General features: G+C 33.3%; 1 protein-coding gene across 1 annotated transcript in view; it reads left to right on the top strand.

The window, feature by feature from the left end:
• TRPA1 (transient receptor potential cation channel subfamily A member 1) overlaps positions 1-20,439 on the top strand; it is a 41,445-nt gene extending 21,006 nt beyond the window's left edge. The window contains exons 14-27 of the mRNA XM_070942214.1: positions 8-174; positions 2,431-2,524; positions 3,957-4,016; positions 4,735-4,833; positions 5,702-5,772; positions 6,105-6,246; positions 8,214-8,303; positions 8,544-8,713; positions 10,122-10,251; positions 11,126-11,308; positions 12,776-12,844; positions 15,779-15,889; positions 16,726-16,823; positions 20,241-20,439. Coding sequence (XP_070798315.1) covers positions 8-174; positions 2,431-2,524; positions 3,957-4,016; positions 4,735-4,833; positions 5,702-5,772; positions 6,105-6,246; positions 8,214-8,303; positions 8,544-8,713; positions 10,122-10,251; positions 11,126-11,308; positions 12,776-12,844; positions 15,779-15,889; positions 16,726-16,823; positions 20,241-20,439 — 1,683 coding nt within the window. The remainder of the gene's footprint in view (positions 1-7; positions 175-2,430; positions 2,525-3,956; positions 4,017-4,734; positions 4,834-5,701; positions 5,773-6,104; positions 6,247-8,213; positions 8,304-8,543; positions 8,714-10,121; positions 10,252-11,125; positions 11,309-12,775; positions 12,845-15,778; positions 15,890-16,725; positions 16,824-20,240) is intronic.
• Positions 20,440-23,987: the final 3,548 nt, after the last annotated feature.

Here is a 23,987-nt window from a genome sequence, read left to right on the forward strand (position 1 = left end):
GGGAAAGAATACAGCTCTTCATCTTGCTGCCAGAGAAGGCCACGCAAAAGCAGTGAAATTACTTCTTGATGACAATGCCAAAATTCTCCTGAACAGAGCTGAAGCTTCTTTCCTTCATGAAGCCATACACAATGGCCGAAAAGATGTTGTAAATGCTGTCATTTTACATAAAAGGTAAGCCTTCCTAAATCTGTTTAGAAGTTTTCTCTCTTTCTCTCTTTTAAAGTTCTGGTCACTCTTCCCAGTCCTGTATCATTGGCTGATTCTCCTAACAAATGACTAGCCACGCTGTAAAATCCAGTCCTACCTAATTCCCCTCATGAAATGAGAAGGTGGTCAAGAGGTCAACCACAACTTTTATTTACTAGCGAACATATACTACTGAAAATCAGAGGTCCTGATATTATATTTCTTCCTGACCTAGGATATTTTTCCTGACCCAGTGCAGAACTTTATATTTATCTCTGCTAAATTCTATTCACTGCAGTGAAAGTTAAATTAAACATGAGCCAGCATTTAAAAGCAGCTACCCTGTTTCCCTGAAAATAAGACATCCCCTGATAATAAGCCCAATTGGACTTTTGAGCGCATGCACTAAAATCAGCCTCCCCCTGAAAATCAGCCCTCCCTGAAAATATTTAAACGCAGAGCTGGAAATCAGGTAAGACGGCAAGAGGAGCGCCATCTTGCTCCACGCGCCCCAAAATAATAAGACCTCCCCGAAAATAAGGCCAAGCACTTATTTTGGGTTCAAAAAAAATAAGACAGGGTCTTATTTTCGGGGAAACACAGTACTAAAAAGACAAATGTTACCTTCTGTGCATTCATCATCTGAAACATCAAATCTAGATCATGCACAGTAATTTTCCATTCCGCTCTACCCTTGTTGAACATCACTTGCAGTATTTAGTCTGTTTCTGGGCACCATAGCTGAAAAGGATATTAAATAAGTTCAGATGAGAACTACTAAAATGGTAAGGCATCTGGAAACTATGAAAAATGGTTGAAAAATATTTAGTCTCCAAAAGAGACAATTGAAAGGAATTATTTATTTATAAAATTTATCCACATTTCAGTTTTTAACATATTCTTGGTTGATTATAAGTAAATATAGTTAATAAAACAATAATTATAAAAATTACGTTAACATCAGAAATTATAATAAAAATTAAACTCTATTGGTGCTGCTAATGCAAGTCAATTTCTGATGGTCTCCGCAACTTTTCCGGTTGCAGAAGGCCACTCAAAGGAACAAGCTCTTCCACAGAAGGCATGTCCCTACTGAAAAGGCCTATCCTATGCCCCTCCCTACCACATCCCCAGATAAGTGAGGATTCTTAGAAGGCACTATTATAATATAGTGCCTTCCCCCAGATAAGTGAAGATTCTTAGAAGGCACTATTATAATCTTGATGGAAAATATTTGTAGAATTCAAAATCCTACATTGTGTTTTATGGTTTAATGTTAATCTAATATAGCATAAACTAATAAGCATTTTTCATTTTATAAGAAAATGAATTTTGTGCTATATTAGAAATAAAATTTCAATATAGCCAAGGTGGCGCAGTGGTTAGAGTGCAGTATTGCAAGCTACTTCAGCTGACTGCTAGCTGCAGTTCGGCAGTTCAAATCTCACCAGGTCAAGGTTGACTCAGCCTTCCATCCTTCCGAGGTGGGTAAAAGGAGGACCAAGATTGTTGGAGGCAATATGCTGACTCTGTAAACCACTTAGAGAGGGCTGTAAAAACACTATGAAGCCATATATAAGTCTAAGTGCTATTGCTATAGTCCCATTGGTATACAAATCAATTTAAAGAACGCACATTAGTTCTTGTTCAGACAGGCAACTCAGAGTATTAATTTCTCTTTTTGAGTCATATTAATATACCTGTATCGTTTTTTTCAACTTTCCTGTTACATTTATAATGAGTATACTCACAAAGTGCTAGATGTAGAAGTGGAAAGCCAATTTTTAGCTAATTTAAGATATTTTCCCCACATAACATATAATAGCAATAATATGTTATGCTTACATAACTATATAAAGCTGTGACATACCACTTGACTTCAAGAACTTGAAGAACTTGCTATTATATAACATGCTAAATATTGCCTAGCCTACTCATTTTTACTTTGTTATGACAGTGTCTGTAATTGAGCTGAACATCAACATTTTTGCTGTAATCCTTTTAAAAACATGGAAGTTCTGATTGGGTAGTGGTCTTGTCTGCTTTGGAAGCTAAGCAGGGTAGGGCCTGCTTAGTATTTGGATGAGAGACAATGGCAAACTACTTCTATACTGTTGCTAAGAAAACTGCATGGAATCACCTGAATGGAACTTTATCCTTATCGAAGATACAGCAATGTATTTTTTCTTCAATCACTACAAATACCCATTCTGAATCCTTTCAACTTATTTTCTTTTTCAGATGGGAAGAATCTATAACAACATTTTCTCACCATTCTTCTATAAACAAATGTGCAATACTAGAGATGGTTGAATATCTTCCCGAATGTTTAAAAGTAAGCTTATATTTAGCAAGTAATGTAACTTTTAAGAAGGTCAAAACTGGGAGGTTATCCCACTCCCCCCAAAATTAAGGCAATGTCAAGCTACTTCTCTATTATTATGTAAAAAACAACATGGAATTCTGTCCATGAAATCGTAGCTGTTTTTCGAGTTCAACCCTTGAATTTACAAAAAAGTTGTTTTTAAATTTTCCAGTTTGTGACCCCATTATACCCGTAGTTTGGGGAAATCTGGAGCTACAATCCAGTTTGGGGGACTCTGGAACTACAATCCCAAAGGGGCATAAAGTTGGAGAAGACTGATAATAGTATTGTGTGAAATTAGCGTATATTTATGTACATCTCTCTTCATGTTTCTTTTGATTCAACCTATAGATATTCTTTATGCCATGTATTAAGCTTTAAATATGTCCTGTTTTCTTCTTATATAATTATTTCTATCAGTCACTACATTTGTTAGTACGTTTTGAACATCACTACAAAAAGAACTAATTTTACATGTACAAGTCCAAATCTTCTGATAGTAAAATAAAGAATGATTCCAAAACACCAGACAATTTTCTTGGCAGAGAAGAAAGAATGCCCATTTTGAACAAATCCATTTGTCAGGCTATTTTATTTTCATAATTCTAAGATACAATCAGTGAATTCATACCAGAGGTGAAATCCAGCAGGTTCTGACAGATTCTGGAGAACTGGTAGCAGAAATTTTGAGCAGTTCAGAGAACCGGTAGTGGAAATTTTGAGTAGTTCGGAGAACTGGCAAATGTCACCCCTGGCTGGCCCCAGACTGGGCTGGGAATGGAGATTTTGCAATATCCTTCCCCCAGGAGTGGAGAGGGAATGGGGATTTTGCAGTATCCTTCCCGTGCCACGCCACCAAGCCACACCACGCCCACCAAGCTATGCCTACAGAACCAGTAGTAAAAAAATTTGGATTTCACCACTGATTCATACTGTTAGATAGATTGACATGAATAAGAAATTTCAAAATCACCATTTTCTGGTGACTAGGTTGACTAGGATCAAACAAATTTTGAAACACATTGATGAGTGTGTGCATTAAAACTTGCCTCCATCATTGTGCTATTGGCCATGGAAAAGCTATCCTAAGTGTTAATAGGAGTTTAAATTCTGGAGGCAATAGGAGTGCATCTTACCGTTGTGAACAATAGAGAAAGATTAAGGCTGCCCTTAATGTCATGATTAAACTTTGAAATCCTAAACATGTCCTCTAAATAGAATAGTCTTTGCCACATGTCTCTGAACCTAAAACAAATCTTTTAAATGCTTTTGAATATGAAAAATTCAAAACCACTTCAGTTTAGATTTACTTTTCATCATTCAGAATGATGTATAATATGATGGCATAACTTTGTTAGTAATTTTTTAAAAAACATAAAAATGTTTCTCTATTTTTGCTTAGTTGGTATTAGACAATTGCATTATTGAATCACCTGATGAAAAAGGATCTAAAGACTTCTGTGTAAGTAAAATGCAAGCAGTTTTATCTATTAAGGAGTTTTAGAATTAATAAAGCATCTTGATGTACTAATGGTCCTATGATTCTTATGCAAGAAACATATAGTCAGCTGTTATATATTAGATGATGTGTTTTAACTACTATTTAATCGGAATTCACTGAAAAAAATCAGTTGAATTTGCATATTACATTAAATTATAGCTTATTATAAATTAAATCCACAGAAACATTGTACTTCCATGCTGTTTTCTGTTCTTTTGTGTTGAATACAGAGAAGCAGAGTGAGGGATCCTAATATTATGTATGTGTACATGTGTATGTATATATATGTACATGTGTCTGTATACAGTATAAAAATAAGTTTAAGAAGAAATTATATTAAATTTAATTAACTAATGTTGATTTAATTAAAATTGTTTAATTTTGAAGAATACCTTACAGGATTGTTATATGACCTTGATTTAAAATGACATGGAATTGTCACCAAAATGTAAGTTAAGTTTAGCACTAAAGTCCAAAATGGAATATATACTGTCAATAGTAAATATTTCATCAACATTTTATAAAACACTCAAATACCTTAAATTCCTTAATTTCCCTGAATTGAAAGTATAATATCAAAGATTATATGTGTAGGTGCATGTATACATAACTGTGTATATGCCTGTACCCTGAATATATTTATTGAAATAATAAACTGTGTTGGTTTATATTTGCATAGATTGAATATAACTTCAGATATCTTCAGTGTCCACTGAAACTTAAGAAGAAATTTAAAGAGAATGAGGGAATAATTTATGAGCCGCTTCTTGCTTTAAATGTAAGTTATGCTTATGTGAAATCATACCTAATACTGTAGAACAGAGGTCCCCAACCTTTTGGCTTGGTGATCTAGAAGGGGGGAAAGGGATAGTTCCATGTGATTGGAGGGGGTTAGGGGAGCTTCACGTGTGAGCATAAGATGGCTGCTGCTCGCATGATGGGAGATTCATCCGTGCTCATGCGCTCACCTCCGCTTGCGTGGGCCAGTTCCAAACAGGTCATGGCCTGGTAGTGAGCCAGGGTTCAGGGTTGGGGACCCCTCTGTAGAGACTGAAAGTGTAATCTAGGACCATTTGAAATATTCTGTAAGGATCCACTGTACTATCCTTAAATTTGCAGTTCATTAGAACTGACTTGAGATTCACTTTTTCACCCCACCCCAAATAATCACATATTTTCTAGTTATCCATTTTGATAATCTAAATTGTTAAAATCATATTTAACTGGTGACAGAATGCATGCCTTACAATCAGTAGTGGGTGCCACTTACCTTTGCTACCGGTTTGGAACTGTGAGTGAGTGTGTGCGCACGCTTTACACATGCATGGTCTTTTGTGCATGCGCAGACACAAAGCATCCATGATGACGTCCGGGCGGGTGGGCATAGCCTCCCACCACTGCCATTACTGGTTCGCCCGAACTGGGGCAAACCGGTAGAAACCCACCACTGCTTACAATACATCTATTTGCTGATGTTTGCTGTAGAATAGTTTTCATCTTTGTGCCAATACATGTATAAGTACACATTTTAAGAATATTATAAACTGTTCCACAATTAATAATAACTCCAAGTCATATTATTGTTTAATATAAATAATAGGTTGGATGTAAAATGATGTATCTGTATTTTTTCCTATTTTACCCAGGGCATGGTACGTCACAACCGTGTTGAACTGCTTAGTCATCCTGTTTGTACAGAATATTTACTTATGAAATGGTAGGTAGCCATTTGAAAAAAAAAAATCTTTCTAATTCGGGTTCTTTGAAATCTGACCTCTTAAATCAGGTTTCATTTTATTTTATTTATTGATGATGGTAAGATGGGCGACTTATAAATTTATGATTTATGGAAAGAACACATGACAGTTATGATATCCCTTAGTAACTAGCAATGGCAAATATAGTAAATATAAACATAATTATTAAAAAGATGTTCCAATTTAGATTTTATTCTCAGAGCCTTTCCTTGTTTACATTTCTTCCTGCTAAAGTAGAAAATGCTACGATTTATATTATGAAAGTCATACTAAATACAATTTTACTTTATAGGATGGCCTATGGTTTCCGAGCACATATTTTGAATCTGGCTGTGTATTCCCTTGGCTTAATACCTCTTACCCTCCTGGTCACCCATTTAGAGCCAGATGTTTGTTTCAATGCAACACTTAAATATGGACCTTTTGATAATAAGGTATGGCTTTAATTCATTACATTGGTTTGTAGTTGAATTTATCAATAAAGCAATGAACTGGAACCTGGGATTAAGTAGCACGTATAAATGCATTTGCTTTCATTTATTTTGTGATCTTCCAAGAATCATTGTTGTTAGAACTCTGGAAAAGAAAGATCTTAATTTGATCTAGAAAAACAGTTCATAAGTTTTTACAGTAGTAGTAAATAGAAATGTAAAGCAGTATTTCAAGTCTGTAGAAATATTAACATTTTAAAGTACATTCTGCTGCATTTATTGATTGATTTTATTGACATGGAAACCACGTCTTTTCAGATAGATATTTCAGGACTTTCATGTGGAACAGGTCAAAATAATATGTTTCCTTTCAATATCTGCATTTACTTACAGTATGCATCTTAGGAATCTAGGGAAGTCTCTAGAACCATTAGAATTCTGAATAAATATTTTAGTATGATCTTTCCTGAGGCTACCTTGGTCTTGATTGGACCCTAAATTAGGGATATGCTGCCATACTTGTCCTTTCAGTGAAGTAAACAGACATATTCCAAAAAAAGTAAATGACAATAGACATAAATTAGGGAGCGATCAAGACTAAAATAAGTGTCATTAAATTTAAATTTGATTAATTGAGTTTATGTTGCTAACCATTAAGATTTGTCCTTTTATAATTAAAAAGGACAATTTGACAACAATGTTTGGAGTGGTACTTGGGATGACACTAACTAATATTTAGTCTATTGGGGATAAAGGCCTAGGCACACAATTGTGTAATCTTATGTAGGTTCACAGATTGAACCTCTGTTCCTAGTTGTATCTGTTTGCAGACATTCAAGAAATAAGGTTTTTAATGGAAGTGAGGAAAGGTCAAAAAACAAGTGATAACTAAGATGATGCTTATTCAACATTGTTCCATATATCCTTGGTAGTCTCTGAACTTGGTTGTTTTCCCATTCATTACCAAGTTAGATAATAACATCAGTGGTAATAAGGAGTAGGGTTTACTCTCATTTATATGTTAGACACTTTGTCAGTGTTGGTCACCAAGACCACTCCCACCAACCTAAACCAGCATTGAAGATGTTACCTAATTTGGTAATAAAAAATCTGTAAGAAAACAAGCAAGTTCCATAACCACCATGGACCTTTCATTTCAACCCTGAGCTACAAATGTTCTTATCTATTGGTCCATGTTGTTGCCCAGCAATTTAGAGCAAATAATTCTTGTGTATTATGGATAAAACAAAAACATCACTTTGGGAGAAGTGGTGGAACTTACATTGCATGTTATTTTGTCCCTTACAGCATATTTACTGTGCTGTATAAGTAGCTGAGTTCACATAACATGTATAGTAAGGTTGGTTAAAGATCTGGGTCTGTATTTACATAACTTGTTAAGGATTTTGGCTACTGTCTTCCATAGCTTGCATGTTATACAAATCCTACTTGGATAATAGTCAGGGAGTTAATTCACTAAGCTGAAGAAAGTAAGAGTCCCTCATAGGGTAATAGGTATAATTTATTTCCTCTGTACTTGGAGCCAGAGCCGGGAAATCCTTCTGCCCTCAGAAACCTCTCTTCTGTCCCAGTAAGGATTTTGGGTGATATTAGGAGTTTTATTATATTGCAATTATATTGGAATATAATATTGGATTATATTGGAATACTAATATAATATAGTATAGAAAACTAGTATAATAGTTTTGGTTTAGAAATTTGAGTATTGTTAACCTACTTTTATTTTTCTAAGGAATACTTTCATGATTCTTTATTTCTGTAGTTCCGCAATATTTGTTAAGATAATCTTCTACCATCTGGCATCAAACTTCAGCTTTCAAGTTTATATATTATTAATTACTCAAGATATTGGGCAATTTTCCCATCAATTTAATACATTAAAAGCAAAATGAAAATTGCTTTCCATTTACCCATTAATATCATGTCCTGTTTTTTTTTTCTCGTTTCAGGATTCAAACTTCATTAAAGTTTGTATGTCTTTAGTTTTTATCATGAGTTTATTTGGTATCTGCAAAGAAATAATACAGCTATTCCAACAGGTATTGGCTAATGTTGTGGCTTTTATTTAATAATATTATGTGAAGTATTTTATGTGCAATTAAACATAAAATGTTTTTATGAAGAAAATCATTATTCATTATGATTTTTTTTTCCTGTGGGTGTATTCGTTGGAATTAGTTTTTGACTCCTAGTAACCTTGATTTGCTTAGAAATAATAATATGCTATCTGATTTGCTTCATTTTCAACAATATTAATACTTAACTTTTTTATATTTTAGAAATTAAACTATTTGTTGGATTATTCTAATCTTCTTGACTGGACAATTTATACTACAAGTATCATTTTCGTGTCATCTTTATTTGTGATGTTACCAATTCGTTTACAGTGGGACTGTGGTGCAATTGCTATACTCTTGGCTTGGACAAACTTCTTGCTCTATTTACAAAGGTAAGTTAGAATCTTCAAGAATGTAGTTATAAATTAATAAATTATTCTATATTAGGTTTTGAGCCACTGTAGAATGATTTAAATTCATAGGTTTTTGTAAGTATAGAAATGAATGTGTCTTGTTTTTAGTGAATGGTAATTTATATTTCAAGAATATACAAATGTCATAGCTTTAGAAAATTATGAGCCTAATATGATATCCAAAAATTAAGTTGCTAAAGTTGCTGAATTCAAATCAGATTGGTGTGAGATCAAATCAAATAACTGTGTTCATTATTGAAGCTATCCAATTTTTTCCTAAGTATGGCCTCTCCTTTCATGCAGTCGAAGAAATGAAAGAAAGAAAGAAGGAAGGAAGGAAGGAAGGAAGGAAGGAAGGAAGGAAGGAAGGAAGGAAAGAAAGAAAGAAAGAAAGAAAGAAAGAAAGAAAGACTATTTTTTATTAGAGACAAGTTTTGAAGAAATATCCCATTATAGTGGGAAAAGTCTATGGAGATTCTCATTCAACCAAGTCATAGTTGTCCCAATGGTGCTTTTTCAAGAGGCAACTGGACTTCCTTGGTTTTTTTGAAGATATTCTGCTTCTCATTCAGAGAAAGCACCTTTGGGATAGTGGGAAAAGAGAAAGTTAATCTCAATCCTTTGACTCATAGTTGTATTAAAATGATTCCTAAGGGACAGGAGGGCTTTTCACTATGATACCAATTTTCTTGGGTGCAGCTTATCAAACGAAGACAGGGAAGACTTCTAGATATTCACCTCAAGGACTTATGTAATCCAGTTATTTTTCCGCAATGCCTATTAGACATACATAAACAGGACAAGGTTATTAAATCATACTGTACTTGTATTTATGTTCTCCAGGAACTACCATTTTTCTCAACTAATAATGAAATAATAGTGAGTATAATTAGAGGCCATTGTTATCCATTATCTTTCCCATTACTATATGACAGCAGCAGTTTTACGAAAAATACTTTAATTATTCTGAATCTTTTAACATTCAACTAAAGTACTTTAGTTTCTCATATTACAACAAAAGGAGAAAACTCTTCTTTAGTATTTCTTCAGTTTGAAAATGTGAGATTTACAGCATATATAAATAGTTACCATAACCAATACATATTTTAATACAAGGCAATCACATTGTCGTTTCCATCCATGAGGACCAGATTCTGTTCCCATAAAAGACAAAAGAGAATGGGGACTGAATCAGAATTAATGAAAAAGCAGTTACTAAAATGAGAATCTTATCGAGAAACATTTCTTGGTAGGGGAATTATAAAGACAAATAAAATAGCAATGATTTTTATAAATAGAGGACTTCTCAAATGTGTCATGTGATTAACAGATTAAGAAAATTATATATACACCTTTTTAAATTCAATATTGTATTTTCTCTTCCCAGATTTGAAAATTATGGAATATATATTGTGATGTTTTGGGAAATTTTGAGGACTCTGATACGGATTGTTATTGTTTTCTTTTTTTTGATGTTAGCATTTGGGCTCAGCTTCTATGTTCTTCTTGGTTCACAGGTTTGATATATCATATTAAATACTTTACAAAATTATTTTAAAGGAAAAAATAATTTTATTAAATAACTGAGTTGGTCAAAAGGATTGTTATTACTTAAGCCAAGTTAAATGTGACAGAAGAAGACAACAGCATCTTGGGGCTGATGTTCTCTAGATCTTGATGGATACACTAAAATGTGAGGTGGTGGCTTCTGTTAACAGAAGAATGGCTGTTAACAAAATCAAAGTTTCATTAACTGAGTATGATAGTACTGTTTCATGAGTTTGAGGCATGAATTTAGACAACATGAAGGTATTTTTTAATAACTTTAATGCATAAACATACTAGTGTCTATCACCTGATTTTAAAAATTCTGCTAACTAAAATTAATCAGAAATAAATCATCACTCTTTATTATCATATTTATTTTCTTAATAAATTCGGTGTTTCTGGGCACCAAATAACTGTTAATAGAAAATTAAGTTGTAGGTGACTACAGTTCACTGTTTTGTTGTAAATGATATGCCTCAACATGCATAGATAACCTGAGCCATAAAAAGGAGAGGTTAAATGACTATTTTTGAGGGCATCTAACCAAATGTAGCTACTATTTAAAAATCAAAATATACTTGTTTCCTACCAGTGATAAATGCTTGCAGATTAAAAAATTATATCCATGAATTTTCTTTGGATTGCTTAATGTGAGCACTGAAGGCATTTAAAAATCTATTGCAATCTCTATTAGGTCTGTTAAATAGAAAATTAAAGATATATTTAAAAGAACACGAATAGTAACATTTTAGATAATAGAACACCTATGAAAAACCAGGAAATTATATGTGAGTCTGAAAACAGAATACTATAAATTACTATCTTTCCTCTTTTTCCTTTTAGCAAACATATGGCACTCCATATCTTTCAGTAATGCAAACATTTTCCATGATGATAGGAGATAACAACTACCGTGAGGCTTTCCTTGAACCAATGCTCGCTGATAAACTCCCTTTTCCATTCCTGAGTTTTATAATTCTCATTATCTTTTCTATGCTTATCCCGATTCTTCTTATGAACTTGCTGGTAAGAATGAACTATATTAAAGTTCAGATGTTGACAGCATTACTTGGAACTTGCATAAATTTATTTTATTTTATTTATTTTATGTCTATGGAAAATACATTGCTAAAGTGGAGGGAGCAGTTGCTGCAATGTATTAGGAATAAATAACAGGCATCAGCAACATTTCCTTTTTGGCTTGTTGAAGGCAGAAATAATAAGGTCTTGTATTTTTCCTAATATGGGAAGAATCCTCCTTTTAGCCCATTGCAGCTATTCTGACTAACAAATATCAGCCACTGTCTGCATTTCTTAAGAGATTAATTAAAGAAATTTTAAAGAGATGGTACATGGGAATTTCTGCAGGCAAATCACACAGCTGGCTGTACCTGTACTTCCTTTAATGTATTATTTAGGATGCTTGTAGTCACTGAAGAAATTACAACAAAACTGCATGACTGCCATCCAGAAACAGGTCAAGTGGTATTATGAGAATGTTTATTATCATTCCTGAAATACCTGAATAATAAGTCCCATTATCTCTTACACACTCAATGCAGAGGCACCAGAAAAAGCTGCTTTCTAATAATTTCCATATAGGATTATTGTAGCATGTTATATCTTGGGACTGTTTTTGAAAAACTGGGTGATTCAAAATATTGTATCTAGGTTGATTATAAATGGAATTGATACCTATTTGCATTTTATTTCAAATTTATTCAATTTAGTCTATTGGGGATACAGTGAATTAGGCAGATGAAAAGCTTTTAATGGCTACAGATGAAGGAATCCAAGGCTTTACTTATTCTACCTGGACCATCAATTCACTATGAAGTCTATTTCTGATGGCTGTGAGCTTTGAAGTTAAAAGAGAAATATTAAGTCAGTGTCTGAACCTGCACCTCTTTCTCATAATGGATGGGTGGACATCCATTATTTCGATTATTTCCCTTGGTACTTCTGATTTTTTTTAGGATACGAAGAAATTCATTATTTTAATTATGTTTGAACTACTGCATTAATTTTTTTAAAGTGCTATTGTATGCCATCCTTGTTTTTTGTATTGTACAAAACTCTGCCTGGATTTGTATGCTAACGAATATGTTGATTTATTGAATATATGTTAGATGTCTATGGAGATTCTCAGTCATCCAGGTCATGGTTGTCTCAAAGGTGCTTTTTCAAGAGGCAACTGGACTTCCTTTGTTAAGATGTTTCGCCTCTCATCCAAGAAGTTTCTTAAGCTCTGGACTCTGAACTCTTCAACTCTGAAGAAGATTCTTGGATGAGAAGCGAAACATTTTAAAAGAAAAACTAGAAAGTCCAGTTGGTTCTTGAAAAAGCACCTTTGGGAGAATATATGTTAGGTTCCTGTTATGATGGTAAGACTTTTTAGTTTTAATTTTGGTAAAACTGTGATTTAACTGAAGAGGATTGAGATATTTGGAAAGCATAAAAAAACCCTTGCTAATTCTGATTTCTGTTTTGTAGATTGGTTTGGCTGTTGGTGACATTGCAGAGGTGCAAAAGTTTGCTGCAATGAAAAGAATAGCAATGCAGGTTTGTGCAGTGCATGATCGATTTTATATTGATTACAGTATATATAGAAGTTCATATTCTCTGTTTGCTGCTGGGAAAGTAAAGTGAAAAATAATTGGGAAATTACCTGAATTATTCTTCTTCTGACAAGTTATGTGACATTATAGAAACCTAAAGATAAGGAAAATAAAGAAACTTTAATGTATTAAAATCCAGGAATGAATATGTACATACATACCCATCACACTAAGCCCTTTATTAATATGCAACATTATGCAAAGCATAGATGTTACATAAAAAGTGTTCCAAAGAAATTAAAGGTACATGATCAGAAAATAAGAACTTCCACTTTTCAAGGTTTACTTAGTCTCATCAAATTCACATATTGCTTCAGGCATTGCCTTCTGTTATTTAAAATTTTCCATGTCTATCATTAAGTGTTGTACCTTATGATTCTTGATGAACGTATCTTTTCTTTTATGTACACTGACAGCATATGCACCAAGACAAATTCCTTGTGTGTCCAGTCACACTTGGCCAATAAAAAAATCTATTCTATTCTATTCTATTCTATTCTATTCTATTCTATTCTATTCTATTCTATTCTATTCTATTCTATTCTATTCTATTCTATTCTATTCTATTCTATTCTATGTCTCCCTTCCTGAGGACCTCATCCATCCAACCATTTGGTCTTTGCTTTGTCACATTCTGAAGAACCCACTCCAACTAAATTCAATTTTTATATTTCCCTTTACAAATGTAACTCACATTTCCATTTATCAAAGTGGTGAAAGCATGCTTATATTTGCAGCTTTATTTCTTTTGACAAATTTATTATTTGCAACAGATCACATACTACTAGTACTACTACTTTTCTGCCAACATCTGCCCATCTTAAAACTTGTCCATCCATTTTCACTTCTAGCAAACATTCTACCAAGTTACATAAATTCTTCTGTTTGTTTTAGTCTTTCACCACTTAGCTATATCATGCATTTTTTAATTCCATTTTTCCTGTCAAACACAATTAACTTGATATTTGATTCATTAATGTTCACATGAATTTTTCTGGTTGTTTCAGTCTAGCTTAATATTCATTGCAAATGATGTTCTCATCTAATGAGTATAATTGGCATTCATAACCATCATGTCATTGCTGCAAATATAAGCATGCTTTACTATCATAAATGTATTAAACAAGAAACATCATAAATCTTTTATTTGCTTCCTGTTCAGTGTTGAACAATTCACTAAGCTCTCTATTTATTCCCACAAAAGAGCCTTGGTAGTACAGGGGTTTAAGGCACCCTGTTATTAAGCTTATTAAGACCAGCTGCCTGCAATTACTGCAGGGTTCGAATCTCGCCAAGGCTCAAGGTTGACTCAGCCTTCCATCCTTTCTAAGGTAGGTGAAATGAGGACCCAGTTGTGGAGGCAATAAGCTGACTTTGTATAAATATATACAAAAAGGATGAAGGCTATTGCTGAGCACATTGTAAGCCGCCCTGAGTCTTCGGAGAAGGGCGGCATATAAATCAAATTTAAAAAAAAAAACAAAAAAACACACTTTACCTCCATCATATATTCTTATCCCATTGAGTAACCATCAATATTTGTGATAAAACGTTAAATTGTAACTATAATTTTTTTCATAGATTTTTCTCTAAATCAACAAATGTATAATAAACACTCTCATTTTTATATATTTTTCAATGACTAGTACAAATGCAGTCTATATATGCTCTACCTTGCACAAACTGACTTCTACTTCCCGAATTTTGTTCAGTGCCACCATCATATCCTTTCACCAGAATTCTTCCCAGGCATAACTAATTCTAATCTTTTGTCTACATTCTTGCTATTTTATATAGGGAAACAATAATAGCATTCTTCCAATTTGCACCCAGATTAAACCTGTCATGCACAAGAAACTACATGCATATTTCAATACTCCTTCAGACATACTATCTACACCTGCAGCTTTGCCATTTCTCAATTATATCACATCATTTATAGCTTGATTTTCTAGAAATTTATTCCAGTCTATGGTATATGCAGTTCAGATTTTTTTTCAGTCTTTAACACATCACTGTTATTTCTAAAACACTTTGTAGTATAGTATTTCCTCTCTTCAGTTTTTTCTTTTTTTTCTTTTTTCAACAGCTCTATTCATGCTCTTTAACATTGGCTTCACTCACATTCCAATTCAGTCTCTTATGCTGCAGTTTTTGCCAGATTGCCCATAGATATTTAATAGATAATGACATCTGCCACTCCTCTTGTTAATTGAAGTTTTCATGTAAAGCAGTAGATTTAAAGATTAGTAGTCCCTGTGCAATATCTCCAGATAATGATAAGAACCAAATCAGTCAGTTTGAGTATAGTTTGGTCAGGATTGCACAAGATTGCACTAAAGTCCAATTTTTTCCTGGGCACATTAATGTTACTCTATGCAATCTAAAGATTATGTTGCTATCCAACACACTTTTGCTAACATGCTACCAGCCTATATATATGCCTTTTACTTACGTGCTCTAACAATGCCTGTTATGATGCCCAGCTAATCTTTGAAATGCTTAATCCAAATATGGATTAAGCTTGGATTTCCCAGGGTTGAAAATTTTGTCAGCATTTCTAATTACTTTAAAGCTTTATACTATATGAAACATTATCCTTAAGACATAAACTTTTAATATGCTGTTATGAGAAATGACATGACCAGAGATTAATTTATCAATTTTTCTATTCATCTTTTTGTGAGGGGAGATGGAAAACCTTAACTTAGTTTTTTATCCAAATAGGATAATCAACCTTACCTTAAATTTATAACAATTTTTCTATATTGCATGTAGAATTAATCTAGGAAGTGAATGGATAGCCCAGTTCTGATGGCACAATAATTTAGTTTTATGTTTTTAGCAAGTTTATTAAAGATATATTTATTTCTCTTAGGTTAATCTTCATACAAACCTGGAAAAAAAATTACCATATTGGTTTCTCAGTAGAGTTGATCAAGAATCCATTGTTGTGTATCCTAATAAACCTAGATATTGTGGCTTTATGGTAAGTTAAAAACAAAAATGACTGAACTTTATGATTTCTATCCATCTTCCAAGCCCCAGAAACAGGAAGAGAAGAATAGAGAGGGCCAAACTAATGCAATTCTTCTTCAATCTTTCAATTTTGTAATGGCTGCCAAGAGCTAAGCTAACAATAAAACTCAAAGCAAAGAGAAATTGACCTCTCATGATCTACTTTCTATTACTTCTTATTGTTGTTTTGGCAGTGAATGCAAGGAGGAAAGATGCTGGTACCTTCTGTTTGCTCTTTGCATTTCTTTAGTCTCCTGCCAGAGTATCAGAGGAGCTAAGAAGCAGAAAGGTCTGACAAACAGGTAAACCAAAAGGAGAGATGTCTGAAGTTCACCAAGAGAACCAGAGAACAATAACTCCACTGCAAACCAGACTTATAACTTGTTTTAGAATAACAGAATAACAGAATTGGAAGGAACTTAGAGGTCTTCTAGTCCAACCTCCTGCTCAATCATTATAAGCAAATGTCCAATATCTTCTTAAAAACACCTCCAGTGTTGAGTATCTACAACTTCTGGGAGCAAATTGTTCCATTGATTAATTGTTCTAACTGTCAGGAAATTTCGCCTTACTTCTAGGTTGATTGTCTCCTTAATTACTTTCCATTCATTGCTTCTTGTCCTGTGTTCAGGTGCTTTATTCAGGTGAATAAAGAATAAATAAAATAGTCTATTTAATACACTTTACAAGCTTCAAATATGTTTTTTAAATTTCTGTGTATTTAAACTTAAATATTAAGTTTATTAATTAATTTATTAAGTTATAAGAATTTTATCATTTCTATTAATTCCTATTTTTTTATTATAGACTGTGTTCCAGTATTGCTTTGGATGGGATAATACAGCAGCTGATACACAGAGTGCCGATACAACATTAGAACTAGAAGTATTGAAACAGAAGTACAGGTATTTGTTAGTTCTGTGCTAAGGAAATAAAGTAATGAAGTTTCTATTAGTAGGAAATCAATTATGATTTCGCAGACTAAGTATTTTATTTGCAGGACAGTATTTTATTTTCAATAGTATTATTTAAAAAATACAAATGACTGTGGACTTTATTTTTACTGTAGGCAGAAGCAAGCATTTACTGAACCATTTTTCAATAATTTTCATAGTATATTTCTAAGAATCCTGGAGGTAGTGAAAGAGTCTGACATGCATCTTGGGCTATGTTCCTCACTACAATCAAGTCAATCTTACAACATACAAAATTTCTAATATTTTCAATTTTCAAAATAATATTTATATATTATGAAATATATAAATTGAAGGGCCTTTGTTATTCATGTATTGAGAAGACAGTGATCAAGTGACAAACTGGGTTTGTCAGCATGGATTCAAATCTGACTTGAAACAAAAAAGAACGACCTAATGTAAAGAAAGTGTTATTAATCACCATATCATGGTACTGTATAGGGTTAACTTTTTGTCAATACCAACTTCAATATAGTATCCAAGAAAAATGGAGCTGATGTTCTCCATTATCGTTAGTCTGTATTGGTTGAAAAACATCAATCTTTATCATAGTACAAAAATATTCCAAAATATGAAGAGAATGTAGAAAAAAGGAAGAAAAATTCCCTTCTCCGGGGGAATAAGCCATAAAATGCTCATGGTCATAACCCTTGAATTACAAAACCTTGTTTGTTTCAAATCAAATACTTTTAAAACAATTAATGTACAATTTCTTTTCATCTGTTGTTACTTTGAATTGGTGTAAATATTTCTTTAATCAAAAGTAATTTTTTTCTGCAAAAGGAAATCTTTTTTTAAAAAAAAACAAGTTTTATTACAATTTTTCTCTCATCTTACATATTTTATGAACAGAGCGTTGACTGAGTCACATCTTATACATTTTATACATAATCATAATTTTAATATATTCTAATCTTCCCCTTTTTTAATATCATTTATCATTTTCAATTTTTACATATAAATAACATTACTTTACGCCCTATATTTCTCCTCTCTTGCAATTACACCAGTTATTTACCATATTTCTTCATTTCCTGAAGCATCTCTCAATCATTAGCATTTTAAATTTCCATCCTAATTTGCATTGTTATCAAAATTAGTAATGTTATTAAATTACTTGTTTTCACATTCTTATCCACTGAGTTTTATCTTAAACAAGTTCTATTCATTCATCTTTACAAAATAATCGCTTTCATGACTTTGTTATTCCAGTTTCAACATTATTATTCTCTTTATATACTACATTTATTATTTCATATTCAATTCTTTCACATAAATAACATCAGTGTGCCCTATAATTCTTCTCTCTTACAAATACATTTTAAATTGCCCTCTAATTTAAGAAACTATCAAAATTACTAATATTATTATATTATCTACTTTCCCATTCCCATTTACTAATCTACCTTGTTATATATATTTACTAATATTTACCCCATTATCATTTCTTCCTTCCAATAGCATTATTCACCTTTATCCATCATCTCTCAATCTTTTTAGAATCCCCCTTTTAAATAATTTTTGCTCAGCCTTTTATCACGCTCTAACTTCTCAATTCTCTTTTTTTATTTTTTTGTGTTACATTTTATCTTCTGAATTTCTTTTATCTCTTTTTGTTGTACTGTTTCAGCATTCCTCACCAAGACTTTCCCTTGTCTCTTCCAAATATTTCCCTTTTACCCTTTTACCTGTTTGTTTTTTTAGGAGAGATTTTCCCTCTTTCCTCTCTCCCCTTTCTACATTACAAAAAATATCTGTGATATTGTCTACTTGATTCTTATTTTTTAATACTTTCTCTTCTATGTTCTTAACTTCTTGTATCGCATTTAAATTTCCCTCTTCCAAATCCTCTTCACTTTTCTTTTCTGTATATTTCAATGAATTTTCTGTTTCTTTGTTACCTATTAAAGATGCATGCACATTTTTAAACATCAGAAGTAGCTCTTCATACATCTGCAACTCCATTTTATAACAATTAAAAAAAAAATTAAAACATCCCCGATTATATCTCTTCACAATTAACCAAAGTTTTAGAGTCTATTTAATTTTCTTATTTCTCCTCTTTTCTTCCTTTCTGCTTCAATTATTCCTCTTTTATTCAGAAGTAGAATGTTCTCATAAATTATTAATAATCCAACTCCAGAAATAATCAAATCCAATTAGAAGGCTGTCTTCCAAGAGAGAAGGGAAAACCAAATGCAAAACCCAATCACTCCTTAAATGTTCTCACAATGTCCAAATTATCTTCTATATGTCCAAGGTCGGGCCTTCCAGCTATTACTACTTCTTTTTTGTTTATTTAAATAAAGTATTACAGTACTTTTCCTTTCCTCCAATAGATGGCATTCTCCATTTCTTATTCCATACAAAATAGTCTGTTAAAACCAGCTAATTGTTGAAGTATCCAGGGATTTTAAAGTACTCATACAAAATGCTATTTTCTCCCCAAAGTAACTTTTTTTCCTTTTAAAATGTTTTGCTTTCCCCAATTTTCCAAGTATAGAACTTCTTCTTGGGCTTTTTGTATTACAGTCCCTGCTTTTTTCCCCGTATGTGTGTTTTTTCCCCCAAGTGCCAGATAGCCACTAATCCAAGCTCAGGAATTTCTTTTAAAACTCTGGTTTCAATTTTTCCTTTAAGTATAAATTGGCAATTATCTCACCCAGTTCCATCACTTCGTCCAAACACTGCTCCAGATCAATTATTGGGTCCAGTTGTCCCAGCTTCAAGGTAGCCACTAGAAGATGGCTGCCCCCCCCTCCGCTGCCAATCAGAAGAGCTGTTTCTGTTCCAGCGAGGAAATTGCCAATTCCTCGCGGTCCATGAAACGCCTCTCCTTTCTTCACCGTCCCTACAAGACGGCTATGGCTCGAAAGCCACCTGCCAGTGGTTTGTCCAGCTGGATTTTGCAGGACTCATCAGAGCCCGCTATTTTCCAGTCGGTTCCCGCCGCAACATCAAACCAGAAGTCCACAAAAGGAAATCTTATTGTCAAAATAATTTAAAGTCATCTTCAGAAAAGATTAAGTATCTTAATCATCTTTTCATATTTAATACATTTTAATATTTATTTATTATATCATCCATAATATAAACTCATGTATTAAAATGTACACTTTCTTTAGGTTTTCTGAGTGATGTCAGTGGAATTAAGACAAAAAAATAAATATCTTTTCATTTTATTTCATTTTAAATTTAAATAGTAGCAAACAAGTTTTAGAGGGATTCAGAGGGTGTGACCAAAATATAAGGTTTTGCATGCAGTTCTGACATCCTCATTGTCAATCCTGGTGTAGCTTGTATAATTTACCAACTTGTCCTATAACAAATGTATGTTTTGGTCTCCAGGCTTAAGGACATTGCAACTCTGGTGGAAAAGCAGCACAATCTCCTTAAACTAGTTGCACAAAAGATGGAAATAATGTCTGAGGCAGAGGATGAAGATCCAAATGATTTATTCCAGAACAAATTTAGGAAAGAGCAGTTGGAACATAAGAACAGTAAATGGGATACAGTGCTCAAAGCAGTGAAATCAAAATGTGCCTAATTTGGTTACAACTATCCTCATATTTTTTTTATATAAAATAGCTTCCTAGTCGGAAACAGACATTTACACTGTGGCATTTTAAGGTGGCACAGGAGTTACCATTGTGGGACAGTAGTACGTCAATGTCGGATTGATTAGCAAGTCCCCTCAATTCCAGTCAAGCTGGTTAATAAGCATATACTGGGCTATATAATGCTGGATATTCCCTTCCTCTTGCCTCCCTATAGATGATTGGTCACTGTCATGTTGCAATAGTGGCTAACCAGGACTGGCTGAATCAAAAACTTATTTCAGCATAACTACCATAAGTTTCTGTATTCTGTATTTAGAAGCTTTTCTATAGAGCATGGTATAATATTAATTTAGTTATTACCATATATTAAAAAGTTTCCATGGGAATATATAAAAGACTTAGTTTCTTAAATATTAACACATAGCATAATTAATGCAGTAGCAGCTTTGCTGATGAATTCAGGCCAACTAAGCCAAATTTATCTCTTCGGAATGTCAAAGACATTAATATGATAGTTGGCTACTCAGAGTCAGTACAATCTCATTTACATTAAACTAGTTTTCCTGAAAGTATGGTAATAGGAAATATTGAAGACTGACCTCTATGCATATTGTAGGGAATAATTATATGAGGGGGACTGGGCTAGAAAGCAAGAGACCATGAGTTCAAGTCCCGCCTTAGCCATAAAAGCTAGTTAGGCGACCTTGGGCTAGTCATTCTCTTGCAGCCCAATTCACCTCACAGGGTTGTTGTTGTTGTGGGGAAAATAAGAGAAGGAAAGTGTGTTGGATATGTTCACCACCTTGAGTTATTTGTAAAAATAATAAAGGTGGGTTATACATAAATGAATTTGATAAGTAAAGCTTAAATTTTAAATGTTTTTGGCAGATTAAACATTTAATTCATCAACTACCAGTAATTAAATTTAATTGGTTTTAATTGGTTTTAAATTGGGTTTTTAAATTCGGGGTTTTATAAATTGGGCCTACTATTTAATAATTTTAATTTTTAAATATTGTCTGTCTTTGTGTTTTTAATTAAGCTGTACACCACCCTGAGTCCTTCAGGAGAAGGGCGGTATAGAAATAAAATTAATAAATAAATAAATAATAAATAAATATTTTTGTTCAGATATTTAACAAATACTTCTGTGCTTAGGATGGGCAATTGCTTTGTCACCTCTAAAATTCTTCAAGATTCTTTCAACTTGCATTTCCCCACAATATTCTTCAAAGGTGGTAGAACTCCCTCTGAAAATTGGAGAATAAACAGGGGTGAAATGCTCCCGGTTCAGACTGGATGACCTGATCCTGTGGTGATGGTGACGGGTGATTCAGAGAACCGGTAGCAAAAATCCCTGGCTCCCACCTCCATGCCCAGCTGAGCCGCACGATCATCAGAGGCTTTTTAAAAAAACTTTTAAAAGCATTTTTTTTAAAGTAAAAAAAAAAAGCCTCTGATGATCGGGCAGCTCATCTGGGATTGTCAGAGCCTTTTAAAAGCATTTTTTCTACAACTTCTGAAGAGGTTGTAGAAAAAATGCTTTTTTTAAAAAAAAAAGCCTCTGACAATCAGGCAACTCAGCTGGGATCGTCAGAGCTTTTTAAAAGCATTTTTTTGTAGAAAAAATGCTTTTAAAAGTAAAAAAAAAAAGTTGGCCATGCCCACCCAGTCACATTAACCCCCCACCAAGCCACGCCCACAGAACCAGTAGTAACAAATTTTACATTTCACCAGAGTATAAACCTATCTAGAAAATGTCAGGTGTTGGGTGTTGCTGCTTATTCCAGTTGTGCTTGTATCAATTTACTGAGAAACGCAGTGTCTTGTGGGGGTGCGGTGCATGCTCATATGCATGCATGCACACTCTTAAGAGTCAGTGTTGACTCCTGGTAACTACCTGGGCTAGTTCCTGCCGTTTTTGGGCATGATTTTGCATATGGTTTACCACTGCCTCCTCCCTAGGCACATGAGTTGTTCAGATAACTTATCTGGCTTTGTTTCTAAGTTGGGACTAGAACTTACGGTGTATCAGTTTCTAGCCTGATGCCTTAACTGCCAAACAAAACTTAACTCTCTAAATACCTCTGGTCCAGTTTAAAACAAAACAAATCCATAGGCCTGTGCAAAGTATTTGAAAGAAGTGATTCATAAAGAATGTTGGTATGAGAGAAGAACCATTCCTTGTAGTAGTAAAGCAACTGTGTCTTTTGGAAAGTTTATGCTTTTCCTAGTTATCTGTGTATCTGATTTGCTTTGCTGATGTTCCTAGAGGGAGCATTAACTGTACAGTGGAAGGATTGATCTTGTATGTTGGTTCAACTCTTGCAGAATCCTTGCTGCTCTTTGAGCATTACAAGTTGGGTAAAGAAATGTCTCAAATCAAACAACTAACCTCAGAAAGCACCAAGTGCTCACAGTTCAGTCCTGAGCTGCAGATATTCTCTTCTATTGATTCAACTCTTCCAAAGGATGTGCTTGCTTTAATGCTTTGAAAGAGAGTGCTTTGCTCATTTCAATACACTTTAAAAGCACCTCTTTTAGCAATAGCGATAGCAATAGCATTTAGACTTATATACTGCCCTATACATCACTGTCTGAGTGATTTACAAATGTCAGCATATTGCCCACAACAATCTGGGTCCTCATATTACCGACCTCAGAAGAATGGAAGACTAAATCAACCTTGAGCCGGTCAGGATTGAACTCCTGGTGCGTGGGCAAGTTAGCCTGCAATACTACATTCTAACCACTGCGCCATCACAGCCCAATGCTTTTAAATGCTTTGCATGCGAAATCATTGCTTTTATATCATATGAGAAATTAATTGAGTAAAGGATATAAAACGATATGTCTCTTTATCCAGTGGTACATTCATTATGCCTTATAGAAACAGAAATAAACTATAGTCAGTATCATATATTAGCTAAAATTACAACTGCAGATCTACTCAGATGTAAATTCCATAAAGTTCAGTGGACTTGTTAAGATAAAACAGTCTAAATATATGATGAGCACTGTTATCTAGTAAAATATTAGAAGAAAAATATTTAAACTATTGTATTGAAGAAGTTCTAACTAATGCTTCTTTTAGTTTTAACCCAAGGCTGGCTTTGTTGATAAAATACATATTGTTCAACAGATAAAATGATGTTACGATTTGTGTAGATGTGAAGCACAATAAAGATATTGTAATCATCTTCCTGTTTTAGTAAAACTCCTAATAAACCTGCTTATTTCTATACCATTCAGTTGTCTTTTTTCTAAAACAAGAGAAGTAATGCATTTTATCCATTTCATTATGTCTTCTAGTAACGACTGTGATTTTTAAAATCTAAACATTATTTTAGCCATCCGGTAAATTCCTGCTTTCTTTAAATGTGTAAGGAAATTATTATTCTACTTTAGGAATCCACAGAGAATTTACTCATTTGAAAATATCCAATCCGTCTGCTTCTGCAGAACTTAATACACAAGGAATAATTCTAATCTAGTTTCTGAGTTGGAATCTTCCTAATGTCCCCCAATTTCCACT

The sequence above is a fragment of the Pituophis catenifer genome, unplaced genomic scaffold, assembly GCF_029215685.1.
Source record: "Pituophis catenifer annectens isolate HBS135680 unplaced genomic scaffold, rPitCat1.0.hap2 SCAF_3, whole genome shotgun sequence".
NCBI classification, from domain to species: domain Eukaryota; kingdom Metazoa; phylum Chordata; class Lepidosauria; order Squamata; family Colubridae; genus Pituophis; species Pituophis catenifer.